This window comes from Apis dorsata, unplaced genomic scaffold, assembly GCF_000469605.1.
Source record: "Apis dorsata unplaced genomic scaffold, Apis dorsata 1.3 scaffold_683, whole genome shotgun sequence".
Lineage (NCBI taxonomy): Eukaryota > Metazoa > Arthropoda > Insecta > Hymenoptera > Apidae > Apis > Apis dorsata.
Genome location: NW_006263864.1, coordinates 651,075 through 673,926, shown reverse-complemented (window position 1 = coordinate 673,926; position 22,852 = coordinate 651,075). Strand labels below are relative to the sequence as shown.

At 27.7% G+C, this 22,852-nt stretch overlaps 5 protein-coding genes across 6 annotated transcripts in view; 3 read left to right on the top strand and 2 right to left on the bottom strand.

Annotated features, from left to right (window-relative positions):
• The first annotated feature begins 355 nt into the window (after positions 1–355).
• LOC102678045 (Krueppel homolog 2) lies at positions 356–2,623 on the top strand. The gene is made up of 6 exons (XM_006622268.2): positions 356–604; positions 1,048–1,203; positions 1,266–1,447; positions 1,561–1,628; positions 1,778–1,911; positions 1,990–2,623. Exons 1-6 carry the CDS (start codon positions 600–602, stop codon positions 2,201–2,203), a joined length of 759 nt encoding a protein of 252 aa, XP_006622331.1. The 5' UTR covers positions 356–599; the 3' UTR covers positions 2,204–2,623.
• A 615-nt stretch (positions 2,624–3,238) lies between these two features.
• LOC102678182 (40S ribosomal protein S3) lies at positions 3,239–4,624 on the bottom strand. The gene is made up of 4 exons (XM_006622269.2): positions 4,485–4,624; positions 3,779–4,101; positions 3,535–3,722; positions 3,239–3,460 (listed from the first exon to the last, which is right to left on the bottom strand). Exons 1-4 carry the CDS (start codon positions 4,515–4,517, stop codon positions 3,276–3,278), a joined length of 729 nt encoding a protein of 242 aa, XP_006622332.1. The 5' UTR covers positions 4,518–4,624; the 3' UTR covers positions 3,239–3,275.
• A 617-nt stretch (positions 4,625–5,241) lies between these two features.
• LOC102678314 (cathepsin O-like) lies at positions 5,242–7,701 on the top strand. Its single transcript, XM_006622270.2, has 7 exons — positions 5,242–5,505; positions 5,968–6,106; positions 6,287–6,516; positions 6,595–6,743; positions 6,822–6,872; positions 7,279–7,547; positions 7,623–7,701. The coding sequence occupies exons 1-7, from the start codon at positions 5,257–5,259 to the stop codon at positions 7,658–7,660; spliced, it is 1,125 nt and encodes a 374-aa protein (XP_006622333.2). The 5' UTR covers positions 5,242–5,256; the 3' UTR covers positions 7,661–7,701.
• A 222-nt stretch (positions 7,702–7,923) lies between these two features.
• LOC102678468 (tryptophan 2,3-dioxygenase) lies at positions 7,924–11,658 on the bottom strand. Of its 2 annotated transcripts, XM_006622271.2 has the most exons (7): positions 11,345–11,658; positions 10,969–11,123; positions 10,571–10,773; positions 8,812–9,171; positions 8,483–8,732; positions 8,303–8,396; positions 7,924–8,211 (listed from the first exon to the last, which is right to left on the bottom strand). In XM_006622271.2, the coding sequence occupies exons 1-7, from the start codon at positions 11,371–11,373 to the stop codon at positions 8,073–8,075; spliced, it is 1,230 nt and encodes a 409-aa protein (XP_006622334.1). In that variant the 5' UTR covers positions 11,374–11,658; the 3' UTR covers positions 7,924–8,072. The 2 variants fall into 2 exon arrangements, with proteins under 2 accessions (XP_006622334.1, XP_006622335.1); XM_006622272.2 differs by lacking the exon at positions 7,924–8,211 and having other exon boundaries at positions 8,309–8,396; positions 8,485–8,732.
• Positions 11,659–19,811: 8,153 nt separating this feature from the next.
• The window catches only part of LOC102673872 (ATP-binding cassette sub-family A member 13), a 31,926-nt gene continuing 28,885 nt past the window's right edge, over positions 19,812–22,852 (top strand). Inside the window, 1 exon segment of the mRNA XM_031513590.1 lies at positions 19,812–20,544. The gene's annotated coding sequence lies outside the window, so the exon portion shown is untranslated.

Below are 22,852 nucleotides of genomic sequence, written 5' to 3'. Positions count from 1 at the left end.
TATATATTAATTTAGCAATATGATAAATATATTATAAATGTATCAAAAAATTCATTTTTAATTGTTTCTTAATAAATTTTTAAATGTTTCTTAATATATAATTTTATTTAATTTTATTTTATAAATATTTTTGAATTTATAACATCATTTTTCAAATAAAAAAATATATTTAAAAAATATAATAAATATTTAATAAAAATATATATAATAGATATTTATAATATATAAAATAAATATCTGAATGTCATATATATAATGATTGCATCAATGAAAAATTATTATATTAAAATTAAAATCATTTATGTAAATGACGTATTAGTTTTTATTAAAACAGTTTTATAATTCAATAAAATGCCAATAGAGTACGTCGGGCAACGAATCATGTACACCATCTAGTAGAGAAATTAAAAATCTTAAAGTCGAAACTCAGAATATTTATTAAGATACCTGTGAAGATTATAGATCTGTAGGTAGTGAATTTACTTACTAAATACTTTACCTTATATTTGTTATAATTTATGATATAAATTCGTGTGAGTGTTTGTAAGAATTGAGATTTTTATTAAATAAACAACTTTTTAATCAACGTTTAACATCATATGAAGTAAGTTCGTTTAAATCTTGAAATTATTCATTGGTTCAATGCAAATAGAATTTTTATGTATAATAAAAAATTATGTTAAATATTTTTTAAAAACATAAACTTTTATTTATATTTTTTAAGTATAAGTTTCAATAATATAAATTTGTATAAATTTTTTTCGTAGTATTGATAAAAATAATGAGAGTTTAATTATGTTTAAAATATTTTATTAGTATAATTTCTCATTTATTACTTGTATTAACTGCTTTCGCTTTAGAAAATAGGACATGATTTACATTTATCATATATTTCTGAAAAATTTTTTTTGAAATAGCAATATATTTAAATATTTTTGTAATATATATGAATATTTTAAATGTGAAAAAAATGGAAAAAAGATATTTTAAAAAAATTTTGCGCAAATATTTTCAAATTGAAAATATAAATTTATTTTTAATATATAGAATGGCAGATACAGCATCAAGTAATTCAATGCACATGGAAAAAGGTTGGGGTGCTTTGAGGCAACATATCATTGACAATAAGATTAAAGCCGCATTATGGGTTACAAGACTTTTCACTATTATATTTACTATTGGTTATATTATTCAAATATTTGGGTATGTTATTTTAAACTTTGTTTTATAGATTGAAAAATTAAACTTCATATTTTATATTTCAGCAATCCTTATAATATTTATTATAAAATATTAATGAATAATGCAGCTACTAGTGCATTACGTCTTCATCAAAGAGTACCACATGTTCAATTTAATAGGCAATTTTTAGAACGTTTATTTGTTGAAGATTCTTGTCATTATTTATTATATTCTTTAATATTTCTTTATACAGCTCCTGTTACATGTATCCTTTTTAATATAATAAATAGAAAAATAAAATAATTTTTGATACAGGAAAATTTTTTTACATTTATAATAAGTAACTTAAGATTATTTTTCTTAAATATTATTAATTAGTGGTGTTAACTCCTATATTTTTATTTGCATTAATGCATTTTGCTAGTGATTCTCTCACATTGCTTGATGTAAGTAAAAAAATTTTGTTTTGTAATGCTGTGTCATCTTATTTAATTATATCTTTTTTAATTATATTTAATTATATATATAGTATGATGTGTGGCAATTATAATAATTATATTTATTATACTTATTATATTGTTATTTTTTACATCAGTGTTTAGGACAAAATAGTTGGTGGGGAGCACGTCTTTTAATATCATTAATAGAATTTCAATCACGAAATATTTTACGATTGTGTGGATTATTTGAAATAATTATTTTGCCATTCACAGTTCTTCTTGTATTTACGTATGTATCACATATGTATATATTAGTTTTTTAAATTTAAATTTTTTTAAATTAATTTGCAAAAATAATATTTTACAGGGGCCGTGCTAGTTTATTAACACCATTTATTTACTTCCAATTTTTAAAATTCCGTCTTGCATCACAAAGAAATCCATTCACTCGCAATGTTTTTTATGAAATTAGAAATGGTTTAAGTTCTGTCTCAAGAAAACCAACAGTGCCAATTATAATACGACAAATAATTGAAGGTCTACTGTCACTTACACAACAAATGGCTCCTCTTCGTCAGTAACTTTTCATTTTAAAAAGATGTATTAAATTATCAAAACAAATTTTCTAGGGTTTAGGGTCCATATAATAATAATTTCATATAATAAAATGACAAAATGAGTGCAAATGTAAACTACAAACTTATGATCTGTTACTAAAAATGAACACAAATGAAAACATAATTTTCTGAAATTTTCATTAATATTTGTACTCATTTTTGAATGCAGTAAATAATAACATTTTTGAAATTGTTTCATACAATTTATTAATAAATTAGATTTAGAATTAATTTACTAAACATTAAAATGCATATAAATATAATATAACTAAAATTTTAATATTTTATCGTACATAATATTTACAATAAGATTTTAATTATATGATTCTAAAGAATTTCATATAGAATTTCAATGAATATATAAAATGTGTTTGTTATAATGAATTTCTTTAAAATTTATTCTATATAGATTTTATAGATTCCATATTCATATTTCTTAATTTTTTGAATTTCAATATCTCTATTTTCTTATTATTCAATATCATGAAATTAACTCTATATTATGTACAAGAAATATGAAAATATTGATCAATATATATTGTATTTTATTTATTAAGATATGTTTTAAAATGTTTAATTATCATTTATATCGATCTTATTTTTTTCAGGAAAAATTTAATGTAGATTAATATGTTATAAACAATATAAACAATACAAATTTTCTATTATATAATATAAATATGGATTATTCCATAAAGCTTTTAGTAAAATAGTATTTAGTTAAGTATTACCTTAGTCCTAGCTAGTCTTGAAAAACATTTTAAGATAATTCTATTGGTAATGAATGTCATATACAAATCGTGCTAAATACTAAATTAAATTTAAATTCAATTGTGAAATGTTCATAAACATATATAAAAATTAATTTCTTTTTGTTATGTTGCATTTATAAAGAGAAATGTTCTTACTGTATTTCTTTCTTTACGTTGTTATTATATTAAAAAGAAAATAAAATATTTTCATCAAAATAAATCAAAATAAATATAAAAAAAAATAAAATATTTCTTTTAAAAGTTTATTTTCACTTTTATATAAATTACACTGCAAGTGGTATTGGTTGTGGTAAATCCTTTGATGCTTTTACTTCAGATGTTGGTTGCGAAGGAAAAACTTCATCTTTTGGCTCAACAATTGAAACAGAATCTGGAAGAGGTTTTTTAGGACCTGTCTTGCCATGAGGATCATATGGGAGCATGATTTTTACTTTGATACCAAGTACACCTAATATAAAACATTAATTTAAATTAAAAATTATTTTTATTTTTGATTATTTTTCATTGATTTATTGAACATACCTTGTCGAAGAAGTACATGACGAGTTGCAGTATTAACATATTCATTAGTTGGTTCTCCAGAATGAATCATCAATCCATCAACAAATTTCATTGATTTTGCTCTTTGTCCACGTAATTTACCACTAACAACTACTTCACAACCTTTTGCTCCTGATTCCATAATAAAACGAAGTACTCCATAACAAGCTCTGCAATTGTATAAAAATAATATACAAAATTTACCAGATAATAATATGATTGATACCTTCGTACAGCAAGACCTCCAATTAATTTAAAACGTAGAGATTCTGCTTGAGCAATCGCACAAAGACCACGTGTTGCTACTTTTTCGGCATATAATTCAATATTTTGTGTTTCTTTAAAATTAAATCGTTTTTGTACGACAGAAGTTAATTCTCGAATCCTACGACCTTTTTCTCCAAGAACACTTTGCGTATGAGTTGCCAGCAAGATAATTTCTGTACGATGGGGAGTGACACGTACTTCTACTCCCGAATATCCATCTTCTGATAGTTCACGAGTTAAAAACTCATTTAATTCAGCTTTAAAAACTCCATCTCCAACAAACTAAAAAATAAAATTATTCATTAATTATTATTCACTGTACAGTTTTAAAAGATTGCAAACTAACCTTAAAATTTGTTGATATAAACAAATTTATATAACGTAAAACATAACTTTATTAATCTAACTTGTTTAATCTAATGTAATAATATGTATAATATATTTCAATACTTATAAAAATAAAATATTTAAAATATATTTACAATATAAAGATTATGATTATATCAAATCAAAGAAAAACAGCTGAAAGTATCCATGTCATCTATAACTTTCACATGTCATTCATGCCTATTTTATAATAAAATACTTCTTATATATCTTCAATTATTATAATCGACATTATATTTTTATGAAATATTAATTATAAATTATAGAAATTCACAAACCTTTCTTTTCTTTGAAATGGAACGGTTATCCATGTTTTATGCTGACGATACAAAAGGCATCGAAAATCCAAAAGACTCAACTGGAAGCGGAAATGATGTTTGTATGTAGCATCATATTAGTGTTAAATAAATATTTATGATAAAAAAATATTACTTAAAAATATTGATTATTTACACTACTTTTTTATAAAAATAGTTAATATTTTTTAAATGAAAAAATATGAAAATTAATCTTACAATTAATATGTTACTAGATTCGTAAGTATAAAAGTTAGAAAAAGCACTAGATATTTGAAATATATATTACACATACATATACACACATTCATAATACAATGAAATATTGAAGTGTATTCTTTAGAGTATTAATTTTTAAATAAATATGCAAATCATTAAATGATAAATTTATTATTAGATAACCTTTACACCGATATATACACCTGATGTGTATCTATTTTATACATAAGAAAACAGATATATTTGTTTAATTTTAATGTATATATATAAAAAAAAAAAATAAAACAATAATTTAAATTTAATAAAAATCGATTTAAAAATGTTATAAGATAATAAATAAATATTATGAAATTCTATGTATTATATTTATTATAATATAACTTTTTTTATTTGAAAAATATGAAAAATATTGACCGTTATTACAAGACTAATTAGATTTACTTCTTACGTCCCTGATGCTATCAAAACACACATGCATATCGTAATACATCTTTATATGATTATTATATATGTATATTCTATATTGAGTCATGAAATGAAGATACACTTGTGTATGCATTTGTTGCTTTACTGTGCTTCGGAATTATGTCTTACTCTTGATATGGAGTGGAAAACAATAGCATTTACAATATTAGTTGTAAGTTTGTGTTTTTTGGCAATACCAATTAAGGTGGATCCAGATAATAATGAAGATATTAAACTTTTTCAAAATTATGTTGTTCGCTATAATAAATCTTACAGAAATAATCCATCAGAATATGAAGAAAGATTTAAACACTTTCAGGTAAGCCATGGAAAATTGCTATTCATAAAAATATTACATAAACAATTCAATTTCACACTATATATTTTTATTTTTAAAAATTTCATTCTTGTTGACAGATAATAGTTTTAAAAATTTCCCGCGTTCTTATATATATTCTTCGTTTTTATTTTTATTTATTCTATTTTCCAAAATATATTTCCAATGATATTAGTTAAGATATAATATATAGCTTGTTTTGATAATATAATATATATTTCGATGATATAATTTGATATATTTACACAATTGATAATTGATTATGAAATTTAAAGATAATTATCAAGAAATTGAAATTTCTATAATACTCATAATAAAACATATATACAATATTAAATATACAATATAAAATATTATGAATTATTTTTTGTGAAATTACATAAAAAAATAATTAATTTCTTTTATATAATTCTAATAGATTTACAAATATTATTTTTATTGCAGAGATCGTTGCAACATATAGAAAGAATGAATAGTCTCCGATCGTCACAAGAAAGTGCTTATTATGGACTCACTGAATTTTCTGATATGTCGGAAAACGAATTTCTGCTACATACCCTCTTACCTGACTTACCAATAAGAGGTAAGAAATAGAATCTTATGAAAAAAGATGGCTATTTGACTTTTTTTTTTTAATTTTTATAAATTAAAATGTTTTTATGTATTTTATCATTTTAAAAAGATTGTAATTAATTTCATTATATTTACATGAATAAATAAAACAATATAAATATTTATTAGAAATAAATAAACAATTTGTTAGGAGAAAAACACATGAATGCATCGTATCATCGCAAGCATCAAGTATCTACCGATCGAATGAAAAGATCAATTAATATACCTTCAAGATTCGATTGGAGAGATAAAGGAGTAATAACTCCAGTACGTAGTCAAGGATCTTGTGGTGCTTGTTGGGCTTTTAGTACTATTGAAGTTATTGAATCAATGTTTGCAATAAAAAACGGCACTCTACATTCTTTGAGCGTACAAGAAGTAGGAAGTATTTCATATATATTTTAAAATTTAATAAAAAATAGAAAATATCATTTTTTAATTTCTTTGATTGATTAGATGATTGATTGTGCGAAAAATAGTAATTTTGGATGTGAAGGAGGAGATATATGCAGTTTACTCTCATGGTTATTAGTATCAAAAGTTCAGATACTTCAAGAATCTATTTATCCGCTTATAGGAATGACGAGTACATGTAAACTTGGAAAGTAAATATATCGTAACAATTATATTTGAATAATAATATGTGTAAGATCATGATTAAGTAATATATATTGTTTTTATAGAATGACAGATAAAACATTTGGTATAAAAATACAAGATTTTACGTGTGACAGGTAAAAAAATTATGTTACTTATAATTATATGATATTGATAGTTTTAAATGATGAATTATTTTTAAATATTCAATTGATAAAAGAATAATATCTAATATAATTATTTAAAGATTTTTTTATATAAGTTAATTATTGACATTCTTATATCATTTATGCATTGATATTATTGAATTTATACGAAAAATAAAAATATATATAAAAAATAAAAATATATTTATACGAAAAAAAAAAATCTTAGATTTTTTTTCATTAATCTAATTATTTGAAATTAAATTATATTAAAAATTTAAATTAAATTAAAATTTCTACAAATTTTTAACTTATTTATTCATCAATATTTGAAAATGGTCTATCTATTGTCTGCTATATTTGCCGTTAAGAAGATTAAAGGTTTAACGGATTTTAGTTTCGTAGATGCAGAGGATGAGTTATTGATAGCACTGGCCACTCATGGACCAGTAGCGGCAGCAGTAAATGCTTTATCCTGGCAAAACTATTTAGGTGGAGTAATACAATATCATTGTGATGGTTCTTTTGATAATCTGAATCATGCTGTACAAATAATAGGATATGATAAATCAGTTGCCGTACCACATTATATTATAAAAAATTCATGGGGATCAAATTTCGGAGATAAAGGCTATATGTACATAGGAATAGGCAATAATTTATGCGGTATAAATTTTTTAATTTGTATTTACATATTTTAGAAGTTTATCTTTTTTATATCAAATATTTTTTTGTTAATAGGCATAGCAAATCAAGTTTCATCATTGGATACTTTTTAAGATATTTTTATAATTCATTAATATAAATGAAAATACTTGAAGAAATATTTATATCAATTTTAAAATGTATATAAATTTATAAATGTGTTCTTTAATCGAGATGAGAAATGACAATAATATTAATAATAATAATAATATATATTAAATTATAATTCCAATATTTGTTATACAATTGAGAATATTTACTTTAATATTGTACTGTATATTTATCTCTATAGTCATTTACATATTTTTTTTATAAATATTTTAATAATATAGTATAATAAAATAAAATAAAGATTTATTGTCGACACTATTCTGATGCCTTTGATATTCCTATTATTATCTTAATACTTACGTATTCTGATATTTAAGGTATTATCAAATTATAATCATCATTTCTTTTTATATCCATTTTACATTTAAAATTGTTTTAACTATCATCTGAATTCCAACCATTGTAGGAAACGGACAACATTGATTTCATTTCTTTCGTTAATGGTGGAATCATATGACGAGGTATTAAAAATGTGGATAGATTGAATAAGTCCAAAAATACTTTGTACCTGTCACTATTGATAAAAAATCGAAATTATTGGTGAAATATGTCTTTTATAATAATGTTATAACATTTTTTATAAATATATGATATATTTCTTTAACCTTAAAGTTGATTTTAAATATTGATATCCTGAAGATCCTCCGGTTCCGAGTTGTTGAGATCCAATCATTCTTTGAACCATTAAAACATGATTATCTAATGAACAAAGAAACAAATTATTCATATAATAATACATTTAAAAATTTTTCAAAAATCGATTAAATAAATTTTTCTTTTCTTACACCTCCATTTAGTAATTAAAGAATCAATGTCCATTAATGCGTTCAAAATTTGGTGAGGTTGACTAAATCTTGGTTCATCTCGATATAATGTGATTAATACTGCTCCTTGAAGAGCGGCATACGCGAATCTTCTTTCTCCTCGAGATACAAGTGCATTATGAAGAGATTCATTGAAGATCGTTTCGAATACTGCTTTTCGAGAATGTACATTTGCTAAATGATAATTTCTGAGTTGCTCCTTTGTATATTTCTGTGAAAATAATAAGAAAAATTAACAATTTTTTAATAAAATTATTCGTATATTCAAAATTTTTGAAAAACACAATTACTCGAGCAAGTTGTTCTTGTTCGTCGAGCAGATTTTCTACAGATCTTTTATATTTTTCCCAAAAATCGAAATTGTGAGTTTCAAGACCTGGTGTTCTTGCTAACCATTTTTGAACAAGAGAACTGAGACTAGGTTCTTCTTCTGAACGTTTAATCGCCTCAATAGCTTTTGGATCTCTTCCGAACACTTTGGTATAATTTTGATTATACTTAACTCTATGCTCTTGTTTTACACCTAATTTATTCTCTAATAAACGAAATTGTAGCGATTGAAAACCTGAGGCTGGACATAGATAATCTCTGAATGCCATAAAATCCAACGGTGTCATAGTTTCCAAAATTGTCACTTGGTCCACTAATAACTGAAAAATATAAGTAAATATATTAATTTAAATTATTTAACTTTTCAATAAAGAAATGTTAATATTCGTATCTTCATCATCATTTTTCATTAAATTATATCCTTTAAGTTTTATTATTGTCTTTATATATAGACAGTAAATCGATTTTACGAAGTCTAAGGAGAACCGCATTCGCATTTATATGGTTGCCACACTCATGCTTTACAACATAGGAAAGAAATAATCGCTAACGCGTAATGTAGAATTAATCATTTTTTTCTAATTCTTTATATGATTAAATATTATGTTATTTAAAAAAAAAAGAGATCAAAAGTAAATAAAAATTTTATCATTATAATTGTAAGTTTAAATTTTTATTTTGGTAAGTTAAATATTTTGTTTTAATTTTTAACAAAAAATATAATTTTTATACGATTGATATAAAAAAATAAAATTGTTGCATTAAATTCTACTTATTTAAGATTTATTAAATCCTGCTACAAGATTTTTTTAATAGAACAAGAGAAGAGAATATGACGACCACACCTGGATTCTGTGGCATGGAAAGAGTGCCATTGAGCTTGTTACCTAACTCATCTACATATGTTGGTACAAGGTGTCACATATCATCCAGCAATATTAAATTACTTAGATCTCACTATTATTTTTGTAGTTTTCACAATTTTTCTTATTTCGATAAGAAAAAGAAAAATAATAATAATGAATAAATATCGCATTGCTAAGTACCTTGACCTATTTGACAATGTATATAAAAATATTTTTTATTATAAATTATGAAAAATATACAATAAAAAGTTTTAAAGAAGTTTTTTAAAATAAATAAATCTTTTACAAAAAATAAAAGATTAACATATTAATTTTTAATATTTTTTTTCATCATTCTGTTTTTTAGTAAATAAAGATTATTTGATAGATTAAAAATTTATTAATAGATTAAAAATTAAAAGTCCAGTGGAAATAATGTTTCTTTAAATATGGTGAATTGTACATTATGATATTTTAAAAATTTTGAATTTTTTTTTTAATAATAGATTTTATTTAATTATATTTTATTTGTTATAGAAAAAATGTAACGTAAGATTTCAGTGATATTCGAAATTTGATTAAAGCACCGCGCGGAAATACGCTTGTCATAAATTTCAATATTCTAATTGGCTTGAGATTAAAGGTCGTTCACATTTTTTTCTATCATTGTCATTGTCAACATATGATCACTGATTAGCGGCCTTTTTTTCTAGAGCATAGGATTATTGAGTGATTACTGTGTTCTCTTTACGCGGGAAAATTATTTATCATTATTTTTTTCGTTTTTATCGTATATTCTTTACTCATTTTTTTTTTTTTTTATTATAAAATTTATTTATTTTTATTTTAAGAACGAAATTTTAATTTTGCTTACTTTTAAAATGAGAACGATGCGATTCAACCTTTTTAAAATTTCTAGAGTTCTTGATTCATCTAGAACTTCGGAGATTCTGTTTTTCTGAATGGAAGTATGACAGTTAGAACCATTCAAAGTGCCACGGTTGCTTGGTTCGGAGTTAAAGAGTGCTCTGACTGAATCTAATTCGTAGATAATTTGTTTGAACCAAAGTTCGTATGCTATGAAAATATAGAAAATATAATTGATCAACCAATAATTTTATCAAATTATATTTTTTTATTTCAAATAAATGAATAATATATTAAAACTACATTAGTAATAGAAATAAATTGAAAAAGATGATTCAATCTCTATTATGTAACATGATTTATGTTTATTGTCTGTTATAAATTTTTAATGATAAAAATTTTTACCCTGATGAGTGACGATAAAAAGATGTTCATCATGCACTTCTTTGTTATATTCAGCACTCAATAACCTTTGTGCGGTTAAAATTTTATCCAAGCGAAGGTATTCACCATATAACATACCTTCAGCCAATTGATCGTTCTCTTGATCATGATCTTCCCTAAGAATAAATCATTACAATTTATTCAAATCATTATCAACAAAAATTATATAATTTAAAAAATATATATAAAATAAATATATATAACGATTAATTTTATCTATTTAGAAATAAAAAAAATAATTTTAAAACAAATAAAAAATTTCATCATTTGAATATACTGTTATCAAGAATTATATAGATTTTGATAAACAAGAAAATATTTTTAAATGATTACTTACGCAATACCATCCGATAAGGGACAAGCCATATTTTTCCAATTTTTGTACTTTTTTGAAAATAAAACGTATTTCGAATTTAAATTAAATTAGTATATTATTTTTTAATTAAAATTATTACACAGAACAATAAATAAATATTATAGTAAATTATAGCACTAATTATTCACAATAGATAAACTCTTTTTCAAGATAACATTTTCTGCATTTCAATAAATGTCATTTATTTAGACGAATAACAAAAAGAGATACATGTTGTTAGCGAGGTGGTTGAGACACTACTGAAAACAGAATGATCGCCGCGACTTGCGAAACTGTCCCTCTTATATTTCTAAGACTGAGAAACATATGAATGAACGATTGATGATTATGTTTTCTTTATATGGTTTTTTAACAGAGCAATTAAAAATAATCTGATGATTTTTATTACATAATTTTATTTGGATTTTATATAATTTAATCGCCTAGAAATTGAAGTTATAAAATTTTTCAGTCGATAATTCGATTCAATATTATATGTACTTTTATTTTTCTAATTACAAAATATCAATTTTCGAATGATTGTTGAATGATATATAAGGTTTTATCTTGATAAGTATGTTTTTTTTTTATTTAATTATCACGAATGATAATTAAATTGATTTTACTGATTTTGTAAATGAATTGAATGAAATTTATCTCAAGATAAGATCTTTTGAAAGATTAAAATTTTATTGTTATATCATTATTTGAAACAAAAATTATAAATGCAATTTATTTTTTTTAAATTATTAATCTAATGCGAAATTGATAGATGTCGTGGAAATGATATTTTTTAATCAATGTATTAGGACAAAGTTTAAAATCCGAACATAATAATATTTTTAACATTACAATATTTATTTATACGAAATATAAGAAAGATAGATATAAATAATAATATCAGTTGTAACAAATAAATATACTTGATCAATCTTCTATTTATTTCTTCTATTTTCTCTTTCTTTGCATCATTTTTTATCTGTCGATAAAATAGATAGTGATAAAACCGTTATATCTTTTAGTCATAGATCATAGATGCGTAATGAAGATGAAAGATGTCGCAAGTAGTACAATTGATCGTCAAATTTTGAATTTAAAAATAAATTATTATATTCGTATTATTTATATATTTAATAAAATTAATAAAAATAATTAAATATTTTCCTAAAATAATAATTCTGAAAATTATTAAAATATTATTATGTGATCTTTAATTTTTTAAAATACTTTATTTTTTCATTTGTTATCTCATTAATGTATACAATCATGATCATAATATCGACCGTTTTCATATTCGCAAATGCATATTACGTAATGTTGACCCTTGTGATCATTTACACAATTATTTTATATCAGAAATGCTCTCGAAATTATGCACGATTATATCTATTATTGATATAAAATTCATTGACATAGTAAAAATAATGCAATAGATGTAACATTTTTAATATATTTTTTTAATATATAAAAATAATTACTTTGATATTTATAATATAATTTTTTATTTTATTTTATTAAAATAAATAAACGTGCATAAAATTTCATATTCATATTTTCAGTAAAACGAAAACTAGGACACAATTGAAAATTGTGAATCAATCATTTTGTTAAAATGAATTCAGTTTAATGATTTTTGGTGTTTTGTGATAACATTAAATATTTTTAAGTATGCGATAATCTATATCCAAGAAATTAAATTACCTTTATTGATACATTAAATTAGCTACGATCGAATATCGAAAATTTATAATGCATTTATGCATATACAAGATAATTGTCAAGTCGTTATATAATAAATATATACAAATATAATTTTTTTTTTATGAAAAAAGTTCTCTTTTAAATTCTACATTATTGTAACAATAATCAAATGTTTAATTTCATATTTTTAATTTCATTAATTTATTTGTTTATATAAACATAATTGTCCAATTTTACGATACATTTTTTGTAATTTTCCAAATAAAATGAAAACTATCATCAACAGAATAAACAAAAAAAGAAAAATACACAACAAGGAATAAACAGAAAAAGAAAAATACATAACAGATTTGTTTATCTAGTTAGCTTGAATCATATGATGCAACACTTTAAATTCCGTTTCAGCAAGAACTAGCATTTCGTAATAAGTACTTAGAAGTAAAAATAGAATTATACATCTTTCGTACAAAAAAAAAGATACTTTTCGAATTTATTGTTTTATGCCAATTCACTGATTTTAATGAGTTTGAAATTATTATTGAAATTTATTGTTATTTTACACATATAATATTATATGGAAAGAAGTGTACAATAGGAATGGAAAAATAGATATCGTATCGTAAGTTTTTTTTACTCATTATATAGAGAGATTCTGAACTTTGCATATTATGATATATTAAATTTACTTTATACGAAAATATGAAACAACTAGTTTTATTTAAGAAAATAAAACATCTAAGATTTATTTACTCTTGCAGAAAGTAAAATATGTTGAAAATCATTCTATACTTTCGAAATATCAGTTCACTAAGTCATGATACTTTTATAATTGCACATGTGATTGGATTTAATGTTGGGTTTGATATCCCGAAATTGATACATTAAAATTAAAAGTACTTATCGAAGAAATATTTAAAAGTGATTAAGATATTCGATATTTCCATTCGATTGAATTATTTTAAATTCAAATTTCTAATTATTTTTAATTTCTTTGATTAACATTCCAATGTGTCGAATGACGATAACAATTTTATCGTTTTGGACAGATAATCAATCAATTAATATTTAAAAAAATTTTCTAAAATCAATCTTATTTCTTTGCGCAATAATTAATATTAATTTTTGTTTAGGCATACTATCTCTTGCTACGAAGAAATACGCGACAGATGATTCCGACAGATGATATCCGAAAGATCTATAGAAACACTGTTCAATTGATTTCTCTTTTTCTCAAACATGCGAAATTTTTCCAACTTCATGAAATCAAGTGAATGAAGAAAATTGTGTAAGTGATTCATTTCTGTTCTATATAAGCGTTTAAAGAGAAAAAGAAACTTCATGCATATACATATAAAATTTTCCTCATCTTATGTTATTTTATCCAATAATGTTATCCAAAAATGGTTTCACCATTATTTGAAAAATGCACAAAGACAACAGAGAGTTGATAATATCTGTAAATTTCTTAAATTTATTATTATCATAACGCATAATTGGACAAAAGAATTTTATCGGTGCAAATTTGATCCTTTAAATGTTTAAACAGAAAGGAAATATACGTATTTTACATTTACATGATTCACGTATTCTTATCGATGGTATTACTATGGACGAACGCGTTTGATCAAACGATCGATTAAATGCGAAAAGAGGTTGATGCGATTCGTCTTTCCTGCGGATACATACGGATAAAGCATTATGTGATACCGAGACGAAGTTTCTTAAGCATTCAATGTACTTTTTACGACACCTAATAAAGGCAAGAAGTCGCTACATTTAAATATGATTCCAGAAATTTGAAAGCTCGAGGTGTTTGTGCTGAAAATCTATCGCACCGACAAAAATCTAAGAAGATAAAAAAATCTATTAACCTTTATTCATTTTTCTTTCTTTTTTTATTTCCCTTGCTTTTATCGTGTCACAAAGCGATATACTTGGAGAATTTCAAACTTCCGACGAAAAGATAAGGATCAAAAGACAATCAAATTCACTCTAATATATTCTTAGAAGACAAAAATGTGATCCCTATACTGTTGCGAATATTCGTTGTACGACTGCTACCTTGAATTTATTCCATTCCTACTAAAATAAATGTCGCAATAAGTTTAGGAGTTACGAACAATTTTATGAATATTCTCTTTCTAGAAAGTCGCGAATGTGAATCCATATCCATATTCAAATAGTGAAGTTTGGGAAGAAACGATACGAAATTTTACAAAAGGATACAATGTAAAATGCTTTAGATATTTCAATAATTTATTTATTTCAACAAGTTATTTTTTTCAAAAAAAAAAAAAATATATATATCGTTATATCGAATATATCGTTGGTTTCTATCGCTAAATTTTTATTTTATATTTTAACTCTAAAATTATAGGGAAAAATCTATAATATTTATATTTACCAATGTCATTAAAGATTTTCTCTCACATCTTCCTTTGATGAAACGAAGAAAGAAAAAAAATACCTAATCCTTCGAATAACAGTGCATTATTCGTAATTAACGTGCAGTAACGCTCGAGCGAATTTTTCGTTTCACTGTTGTCAGTATATAGTGCATATCACTCAGATAGATGCTTCCCGGAAGGGTAGATAACTTGCACACTGATTAATATGCCCTCTTTTGTATCATTTTTTTGCATTGTTATTTTTTTTTCGGCTCGTGATTCGTAGCGATACGGATTAGACATTCATTCCAGCGAGCGATACGTAGATATCCAAGGAGCAATGATCGCCAACGATAAAGAAGTTTCTGTTCTTCATCGTTGTCGTCGAGGCAACATCATCAAGGACGTTGTATCCTTTGCCCGTTCACACACACACACGTGTTCATTATGAAACGAGATGTCCTGTTTGCTCTGGACATATTTACACAACGAATTTACAAATTGTAAACGTTTAATCAGAATCTTCTATACAATTTCGTAATCAGTGAGAATGGTATCCATCCACTCGATTATTATTCCAAACGTTTCATTTTCATCCCACTTAATAGTTGATCTAAGTAGAAAAAAGATCGGTTTTGAAGTTTTAAATTCCGCGAAATTATTATCCGATATTACGAGAAGGGAAGGAAGAAATAAGGAAGATCCGTTGAATCATTAAAAAAAAAAAAAAAAAAAAAAAAAATATTTACACGAAGATGTCAAATTTGAATTAATTCACGTAATCTTTGCGCGTAATGGTTGACATTGAATTTAATCGTGGAACGAATACTTTTCTTATTTTCTTTTTTCATTTCTTATTCAATCGTGCCTTCTTTTTTCTCCTTATACCGATCTCGATACAGCATACATTATTTATAAATAGCAATTTGCACGAATTAATGCTTCTTACGTATCGATAGCTTTTCTAGTTAACGCTTTTCTAACATATTCGCCTTCTAACATATTTGAAACTAACTTCACGCATCATATAACGGATGACAATGGAATATTTTTCATATTTTTTTTTTTTTTCGTTTCTTTCTCCAAAAATAGGCGCGAATCAACGTTCTTGCTGATTCTCCAGCAATCTCTACGTCTGATTCCACAATATCGAGACTCTCGCGTTTCGTCAAAAAGATCTTGTATTCGATTGTTACTTTCGAAGAAAGCGATAGAAGCGAGCTCGAGATTTCCTGCATCAATTTTATTTGAAAGAGCCATCGACAGAAATCGTATCGTTTCCATCTAAATTTCAACGACGCAATACGCTTAATAGCCTCGTATATTGAATCAATATATTCTGTATTTTCTTCTCATATTATTAGAAATTGTATGGAAAAACAACATGATTGCGCGAAATGTAAATTAATTAATGTAAATAATCGCTTGCTTCTTCATCGCATTCTCCGTCCTCCGCAAATGTACCAAGGTTTTTCTAATTTCTTTATTTCTGCATTGCATTTCGTGTATTTATCATAATCGATATTCTTATTATATATCCATTTATTTAAGATAACCCTCGATTACATTATAGTGATAAAAACAGATCGTTCGCTCCTCTTTTTTTCCTATTCTCTCCCACGTGTATTCACGTAATCACTTCTTTATTTTCTGACGTAGCCGCATCATCCGATACCAGGTCGATATAATACGCAACGCATACGCAGCCCGGCATTCTCGATTTCCACGAAATAAGACGCGGAGACCGAGCCCTGGTCGGACAGGTTCGCGCTTTTTGGCTCGTTTTTTAAATACCAAACGTTTCATATATTTAGATTCGGTCTAGGCTTAAAAAAAAATACAGGCAGATAGGATTTTCGACTCGTTGGTTACGTTGGCTATTCGCTATTCACCTCCGTGTCCTTTAATAGGATTACCACCTGGTGGTTGATAAAGGATAGGAGAGAAGAAGAAAAAGTATTTCTTCCCCCCTCGGCCAGGATGCTCTTAGTCCTTTAGAATTTAAAAAAAAAAAAAAAAGAAAAGAGATGTATCTAGCGTGTTCGGTTTCTCTTCCAGGTACTGTTAAACTGTTCCATCGAAACGCAGGTTTATTTACGAACCGAAAGACTCGTCTTTGAGCCGTTTATTTCTTTTCAAGCTGCGAGAACATCGAAATACGTTTGCTTATTTCTCTCTCTCTCTCTCTTTTTCTATTCTCCTTAAAATTATCTTTGCCTACCTGAACCGATCTGAAGGCAAAAACACTTTCGATTACTCGGAACGCCTTTAAATCTTTGCCCGAATAACGTTTTTAATTCGTTTTGTCTTTATATATTTTTCCATCGATCGATGCTTTTCACCAATTGCTCTTGAGGAGAGAAAAGATTCTCTTGAATCATTTTCCAGAACTGGTTTACAGAGTTTTTCGTCCACAGTTGTTAATGAAAAGAAGTCGGCTTTTCGTACGTACGCGATTGTACAACGTCCATTGCAATATTCTGAGATGTAATTGGTAACGGGTATATACTGGAAAACATCGTGATAAATATGAAAGGAAAGAGGAGAGATTCTTTCAAGGACAAAAAAGACTCGGATGCTAAGTACTTGGCATCATCATCTCGAACGACTCGTTTATCATTTTATTAAAAGTTTTCGATTCTTGCGATTTATCTTTAACAATAATTTATTTGTGCTTTTTCATCGAGGAGGAAATAATTAACTTCAATCGTGAAATTTACATATAACAACCTCGAGCGTGGATATAATAGTTAGAATTGCAGATTAGAATTAGATGAAATTCGAATTTTAAGGAATTTCAATTGATCGAGTTTCAAGAATAATTTATCCTTGTTTTTCATATTACACGTTTTGTTAAATTGTTTTCTTCGTTTCGTAAAAATTTTCAATCTTTTGGATATATTAGATAGATTTTCATTGTCTATAATTATTTTATCGATAATTAAAATAGAACTGTTTATTACAGGTAATCGAATATGTATTCATAAAGTTTTGCAGAGTGTACAAGGGATTTGATTTCAATACTTGGAATCGTTTTTATCGCGTTCCTAAGTTGTACGATGATAATTGCATATCTCGTCATAGCATCCTCTCTAATTCTAAATACGCATCTCTCAGGATACAATACATTATTTGTCAAGGTAGAAGAAGAAGAAGAAGAAGAAGAAAAAGAAAAAAAACTGTTTCCTGTATCGCACAAAATATTTATTTTCATGATAATGCATAAATTTCAATTCGCGTGTTTTTCATCCTCTCGAATAACAAATAGCTCGATAATTTCGCCATTTCGCATTCGTTTATTTTAATAATGTTCTCGAATAACGTTAATTGATACTAATTAATAATTGAAACAATCGCACGATCGACGAGAGGATGAGTTTCGATAATGACAATGATAACTCGTCGCGCGCGATTGGCTTCGCTCGAATATTTCAATACACCGGGATCAACCGATCGACCTGTTTGTCTCAAGCCTCGATCAATATATATTTATTTCCCATATACAAATTCGACGGTTAAATATCACCAACTATCGTCTAATTATATAAATATCATCGATTTATAAGAATTCACAACAATATTCGTAGAAATACACGAGGAAATCTTAATTTAAATTGCGTATTAAAATATTTACGCGATACTTATTCAATCGCGATACGGTTTGAATACGAATTCATCGTCGCGAATTCGAATAATAGTTTCTCGATAATTGCGCCGAAAAATAAAAGTTATTCGATAAAGTCGTTTGAATTTTAAATGGAATTATTATGGGTATCGTGACATTACGTTAATTTCAAATGTGAGAATTTCGGAATAATCGAACCTTCACGCATCGTGTCAAGGTAAGTGTCGAAGAATTTCAATTTCAATTTCAATTTCATTCGAAGAATATCCCTTCGAGTTGCCGCACAACTGCCACAGTGTTTCGAGAATATATCAATCAAATTATCGATCGTATCTTTCAAAATTTCCATCGTGGCTACTTCCATCCCCTCTTTTCCTTCGCTCCTTCAAAAGGATCGGATTGATCACGATATCGATCCTGTTCGTCCGTAAAGATCTCGATCAGATTACATCCCTCTAAGGGTGGACGCGCGAAATTAAAAGAAGAGGAGGAGGAGGAGAAAAGTTGGGTGGGAAAAATAATAGAGGGTTCAGAAAGGAATTATCCGGCGCGTTCGAACGCGGCCGATCGGTTTTATTCGAGCGAAAGGTCGGGTCCGAAATTGGAAAAGGAAGAGGGAAGGAAGAGAAAAGGAAGAGGAAGAACGGACAAAGTCGAAGGGGGGGCCATTCCCGGGTGAGAAACACACGCGTACAATCGCGTCGCTGTGTACAAGCCTATAAATACATATTCACGAGCGGATGTTGAGGCATTGGTGAGGTCCACGTGGTCGTGGATCACGGTGGTGGCAACAGTCGGCCTCCGACCGTCGTACAAGTGTGCATAAACGCGAGCCGGTGTGTTTCTCTTTCGCGAGGCGAGCGATAGCGAGAGCGAGAAAGATCGGTGGATCGGGAGAGAACAGGTCGGGACGAGTTCCCTTTCGTCTGGTGCGCGTTTTCATTCGAGGCAAGCCTCGAGCTCGAGACGGAACGAAATTCAGCCGAAACTGGTGCACAACATCTCCTTCCATTCTCCCTTTCCTCTGCACGAATCGTAATGAGACACCTTCGGGGTGTCGAGACTCGTCTCCTCTCGACGTGACTGACGACCACCATCCGTCCTTGACGCAACATTTCGCCAAGTCCCTCGTCTCGATCGAGCGAGAAGCGATCATCGTGGGATCGATCGTGATCGGTCAAACGACGTTCTCTCGCCTTCTTTTCTTTTCTTTTTCTTCTTCCTCCTCCTTCTCCTCCTCCTCCTCCTCCTCCTTTTCTTTTTCCCGCGTTCGACGACGATTGCTCGACGTACTCGCTTACGGTCGCGACGCGCGGTGTTGGTGACTGCGGTTTCACGTGTTCGCGATTCCGTCAGATCGATGAAGCTCGAGTGATATTATTACAGCCGTGTAGCGTCGGCCTTTGTTCCACGAGGCAACCGTCGATCCATCGATTCGGGAGGGGGGACGATTTATCGAGTGGGAAAACGTAAGTAGGAAAACGCGATTCGTATTGTTGCGCTATAGGTGTCCGTATTGTTTATACGTCCCGAACCTCGGGACCCTGATTCGCCTTCGTTCATGAATTACGCGCCATAACGTGAAATGCAAAACATCGGATTGAAATTCAAAACGGTCGGACGAGGTCTGGCTGAACGGTTTGTTTTCATGCCGCGTCCACGAAACGTTCTGTTCTCTCTCTTCGCAAAAATCCCCCCTCCTATTTTCTTCCCCCTCCCTATCTTTCGAACATTTCGCGTATTTACGTATCTTCGATTTCTCACTTCCGATTCGATCCTTGTCCGCGTTAACTAACGCAACTAACCTTGTTGCTATTTCACGCGCGTACACGATCAGAATTTTATTTATTCCGAGGAAAGAGAGAAATCGACAAATTATTCCACCATTATCTTTCGATCCGACTTGGCTCTTTCCTTCTTTCGATCGGATACAAAATTTTCAATCCGCTCATTCTCGTTACGACTGAACGTGGAAAGAAATGTAAACGATCTCTTTGAGATTTTTTTTCCCTTCCTCCTCTGCCCATCTTCGCATTGGTCTACGCATGGTAATGGGAATCGGGAAACTTGTTCGACCGGCTACACTCTGCCTCTAATCTGTTCACATTTTCCAACAGGAGTGTCGTTCTTGTGAATTCGCGTCAATTTGTTATCGATGACTAAACGATGATCAAAACGATCAATAGCGATTCGAATTCATTAATCGAAGATTTTCCTCTTCTTCTCGCAAATTGCATACAATATATTTATAATTATTATTACTTACGGAGAATTTAATTTTAATTTTTAACGCTAATTTCGAGGTATCGCAAAAAATAATCACCGTTTTCTCGTTCCATTCCGTACGTAATTGTTAATGATCGAGAAGATGTTGATAACAAAGTATCGATGAAGTTGCCAGCAATGATTTTCAAATTCAAATTACGTCACGAGGCAAATGTCGGGTTGTCAAGTTGGTGTTCGAGAAGGAAGAGGGAAGGGGAGAGAATCGGAAGAGAATAACGTTTATTAATAATAATCGCGTGCCTCTAGATTTTCCTCGTTTAAAAGAAGATACACATGCACGTAATTCACTTTTAAATTCTTTTCTTATTTCGGTTAACGTCACTCGAGGGAGCAGCGGTAAAATTAAATCGCATGAAAGAACGTTACTGGCTTTATAGATAATAACACGAAAGAGGATAGAAACGGTACGTTTTTTCCATTTCACCAACTTTGATTTTTATAATTACCAAGGATACAAGGATAATAACTTTATATACAGGAGAATGTCTCTTGGAAATGAGATTTCCTTCTCTTCTCGTTACTCTTTGAGGGAAGGAAAACCTCTCGGAGATTCTTATTATACCAGTAGACATTTTCATCATCGTTGCAAAAAATACTGTCTAAATGATCTCTCTCGCGTGTTTCGCTCGCATGCAGCGTAGCTGGTTGGCATAATTTACAAACGCAGTGAAAGTGCACACAATCTGTGACGCGTTAATGAATGAAACCATCCTTCTCCACTGGAATGCTTCCTTCGAACGAGTTTCTTTATTATTATTATTATTATTACTATTGTTATTATTATTGTTATTATTTTATTAGCGGGATAAAAAGGAACAAAAATATTAGGATAGACGAGAGACGCGTATAAATATATGAAAGAAAAGATTGATATAATGCGACGAATGTTTAATTCGATTAAATGACTTATTAAAAAGATCAATAGACTCGTGTATTCCATTGGCATATATTATCATCTTATTGGCACAATTGAAATAACCAACCGATGTTCTCTCGTAGTTTCTCTCTCGAGGAATTTTATCGGATACATTTAATCTTTCGATCTTTCGCGGATCGGATATAATTAGGCCATTGAATAACTTTTCGAATAAATGATAAATCTTATCTTCCTATTTTCCAACGGTAGTTAAAAATCTGCTCGTTGTTGCGACGAGGTGATACAGTAGAGATCCCCCAATAGAGTTGCGGGGAGGATTATTAATAGGAGGAAAGGATATTTTCAATCAGAAAATAATAAATAAAAAATAGAAAAAAACCTCGAAATAAATCATGAATGTATGTAATAGATTACGACTTATAACACAACAACGGAGCACAAACGGAAACAGTAAAAAATTTAATTCACGGCCATGAGTGTGCCAGATAGCGTCATGAAAATTTTTATTCAATTTATCTAACGACTGCGTTATGTATATTCATATTTTTTATTGCGCTATCACGAAATGCGGAGAACTTTGGTTTCGCTTCAAACTTGTGCACGATTCTACGTCA

Excerpts from the sequence above, each read along its gene's own strand:
- LOC102678182 (XM_006622269.2), bottom strand. The coding sequence starts at position 4,517 with ATGGATAACCGTTCCATTTCAAAGAAAAGAAAG. Across the intron at positions 3,723-3,778 it reads GGAGGTCTTGCTGTACGAAG|AGCTTGTTATGGAGTACTTC; the intron begins GTATCAATCATA and ends ATACAATTGCAG. Across the intron at positions 3,461-3,534 it reads TCATGTACTTCTTCGACAAG|GTGTACTTGGTATCAAAGTA; the intron begins GTATGTTCAATA and ends GTTTTATATTAG.
- LOC102678314 (XM_006622270.2), top strand. The coding sequence starts at position 5,257 with ATGAAGATACACTTGTGTATGCATTTGTTGCTTTACTGTGCTTCGGAA. Across the intron at positions 6,107-6,286 it reads ACCTGACTTACCAATAAGAG|GAGAAAAACACATGAATGCA; the intron begins GTAAGAAATAGA and ends ACAATTTGTTAG. Across the intron at positions 6,517-6,594 it reads ATTCTTTGAGCGTACAAGAA|ATGATTGATTGTGCGAAAAA; the intron begins GTAGGAAGTATT and ends TTGATTGATTAG.
- LOC102678468 (XM_006622271.2), bottom strand. The coding sequence starts at position 11,373 with ATGGCTTGTCCCTTATCGGATGGTATTGC. Across the intron at positions 10,774-10,968 it reads TTTTATCGTCACTCATCAGG|CATACGAACTTTGGTTCAAA; the intron begins GTAAAAATTTTT and ends ATATTTTCATAG. Across the intron at positions 9,172-10,570 it reads GCATCGTTCTCATTTTAAAA|TTATTAGTGGACCAAGTGAC; the intron begins GTAAGCAAAATT and ends TATATTTTTCAG.
- LOC102678045 (XM_006622268.2), top strand. Across the intron at positions 1,204-1,265 it reads TATATTATTCAAATATTTGG|CAATCCTTATAATATTTATT; the intron begins GTATGTTATTTT and ends TTTATATTTCAG. Across the intron at positions 1,912-1,989 it reads ACAGTTCTTCTTGTATTTAC|GGGCCGTGCTAGTTTATTAA; the intron begins GTATGTATCACA and ends AATATTTTACAG.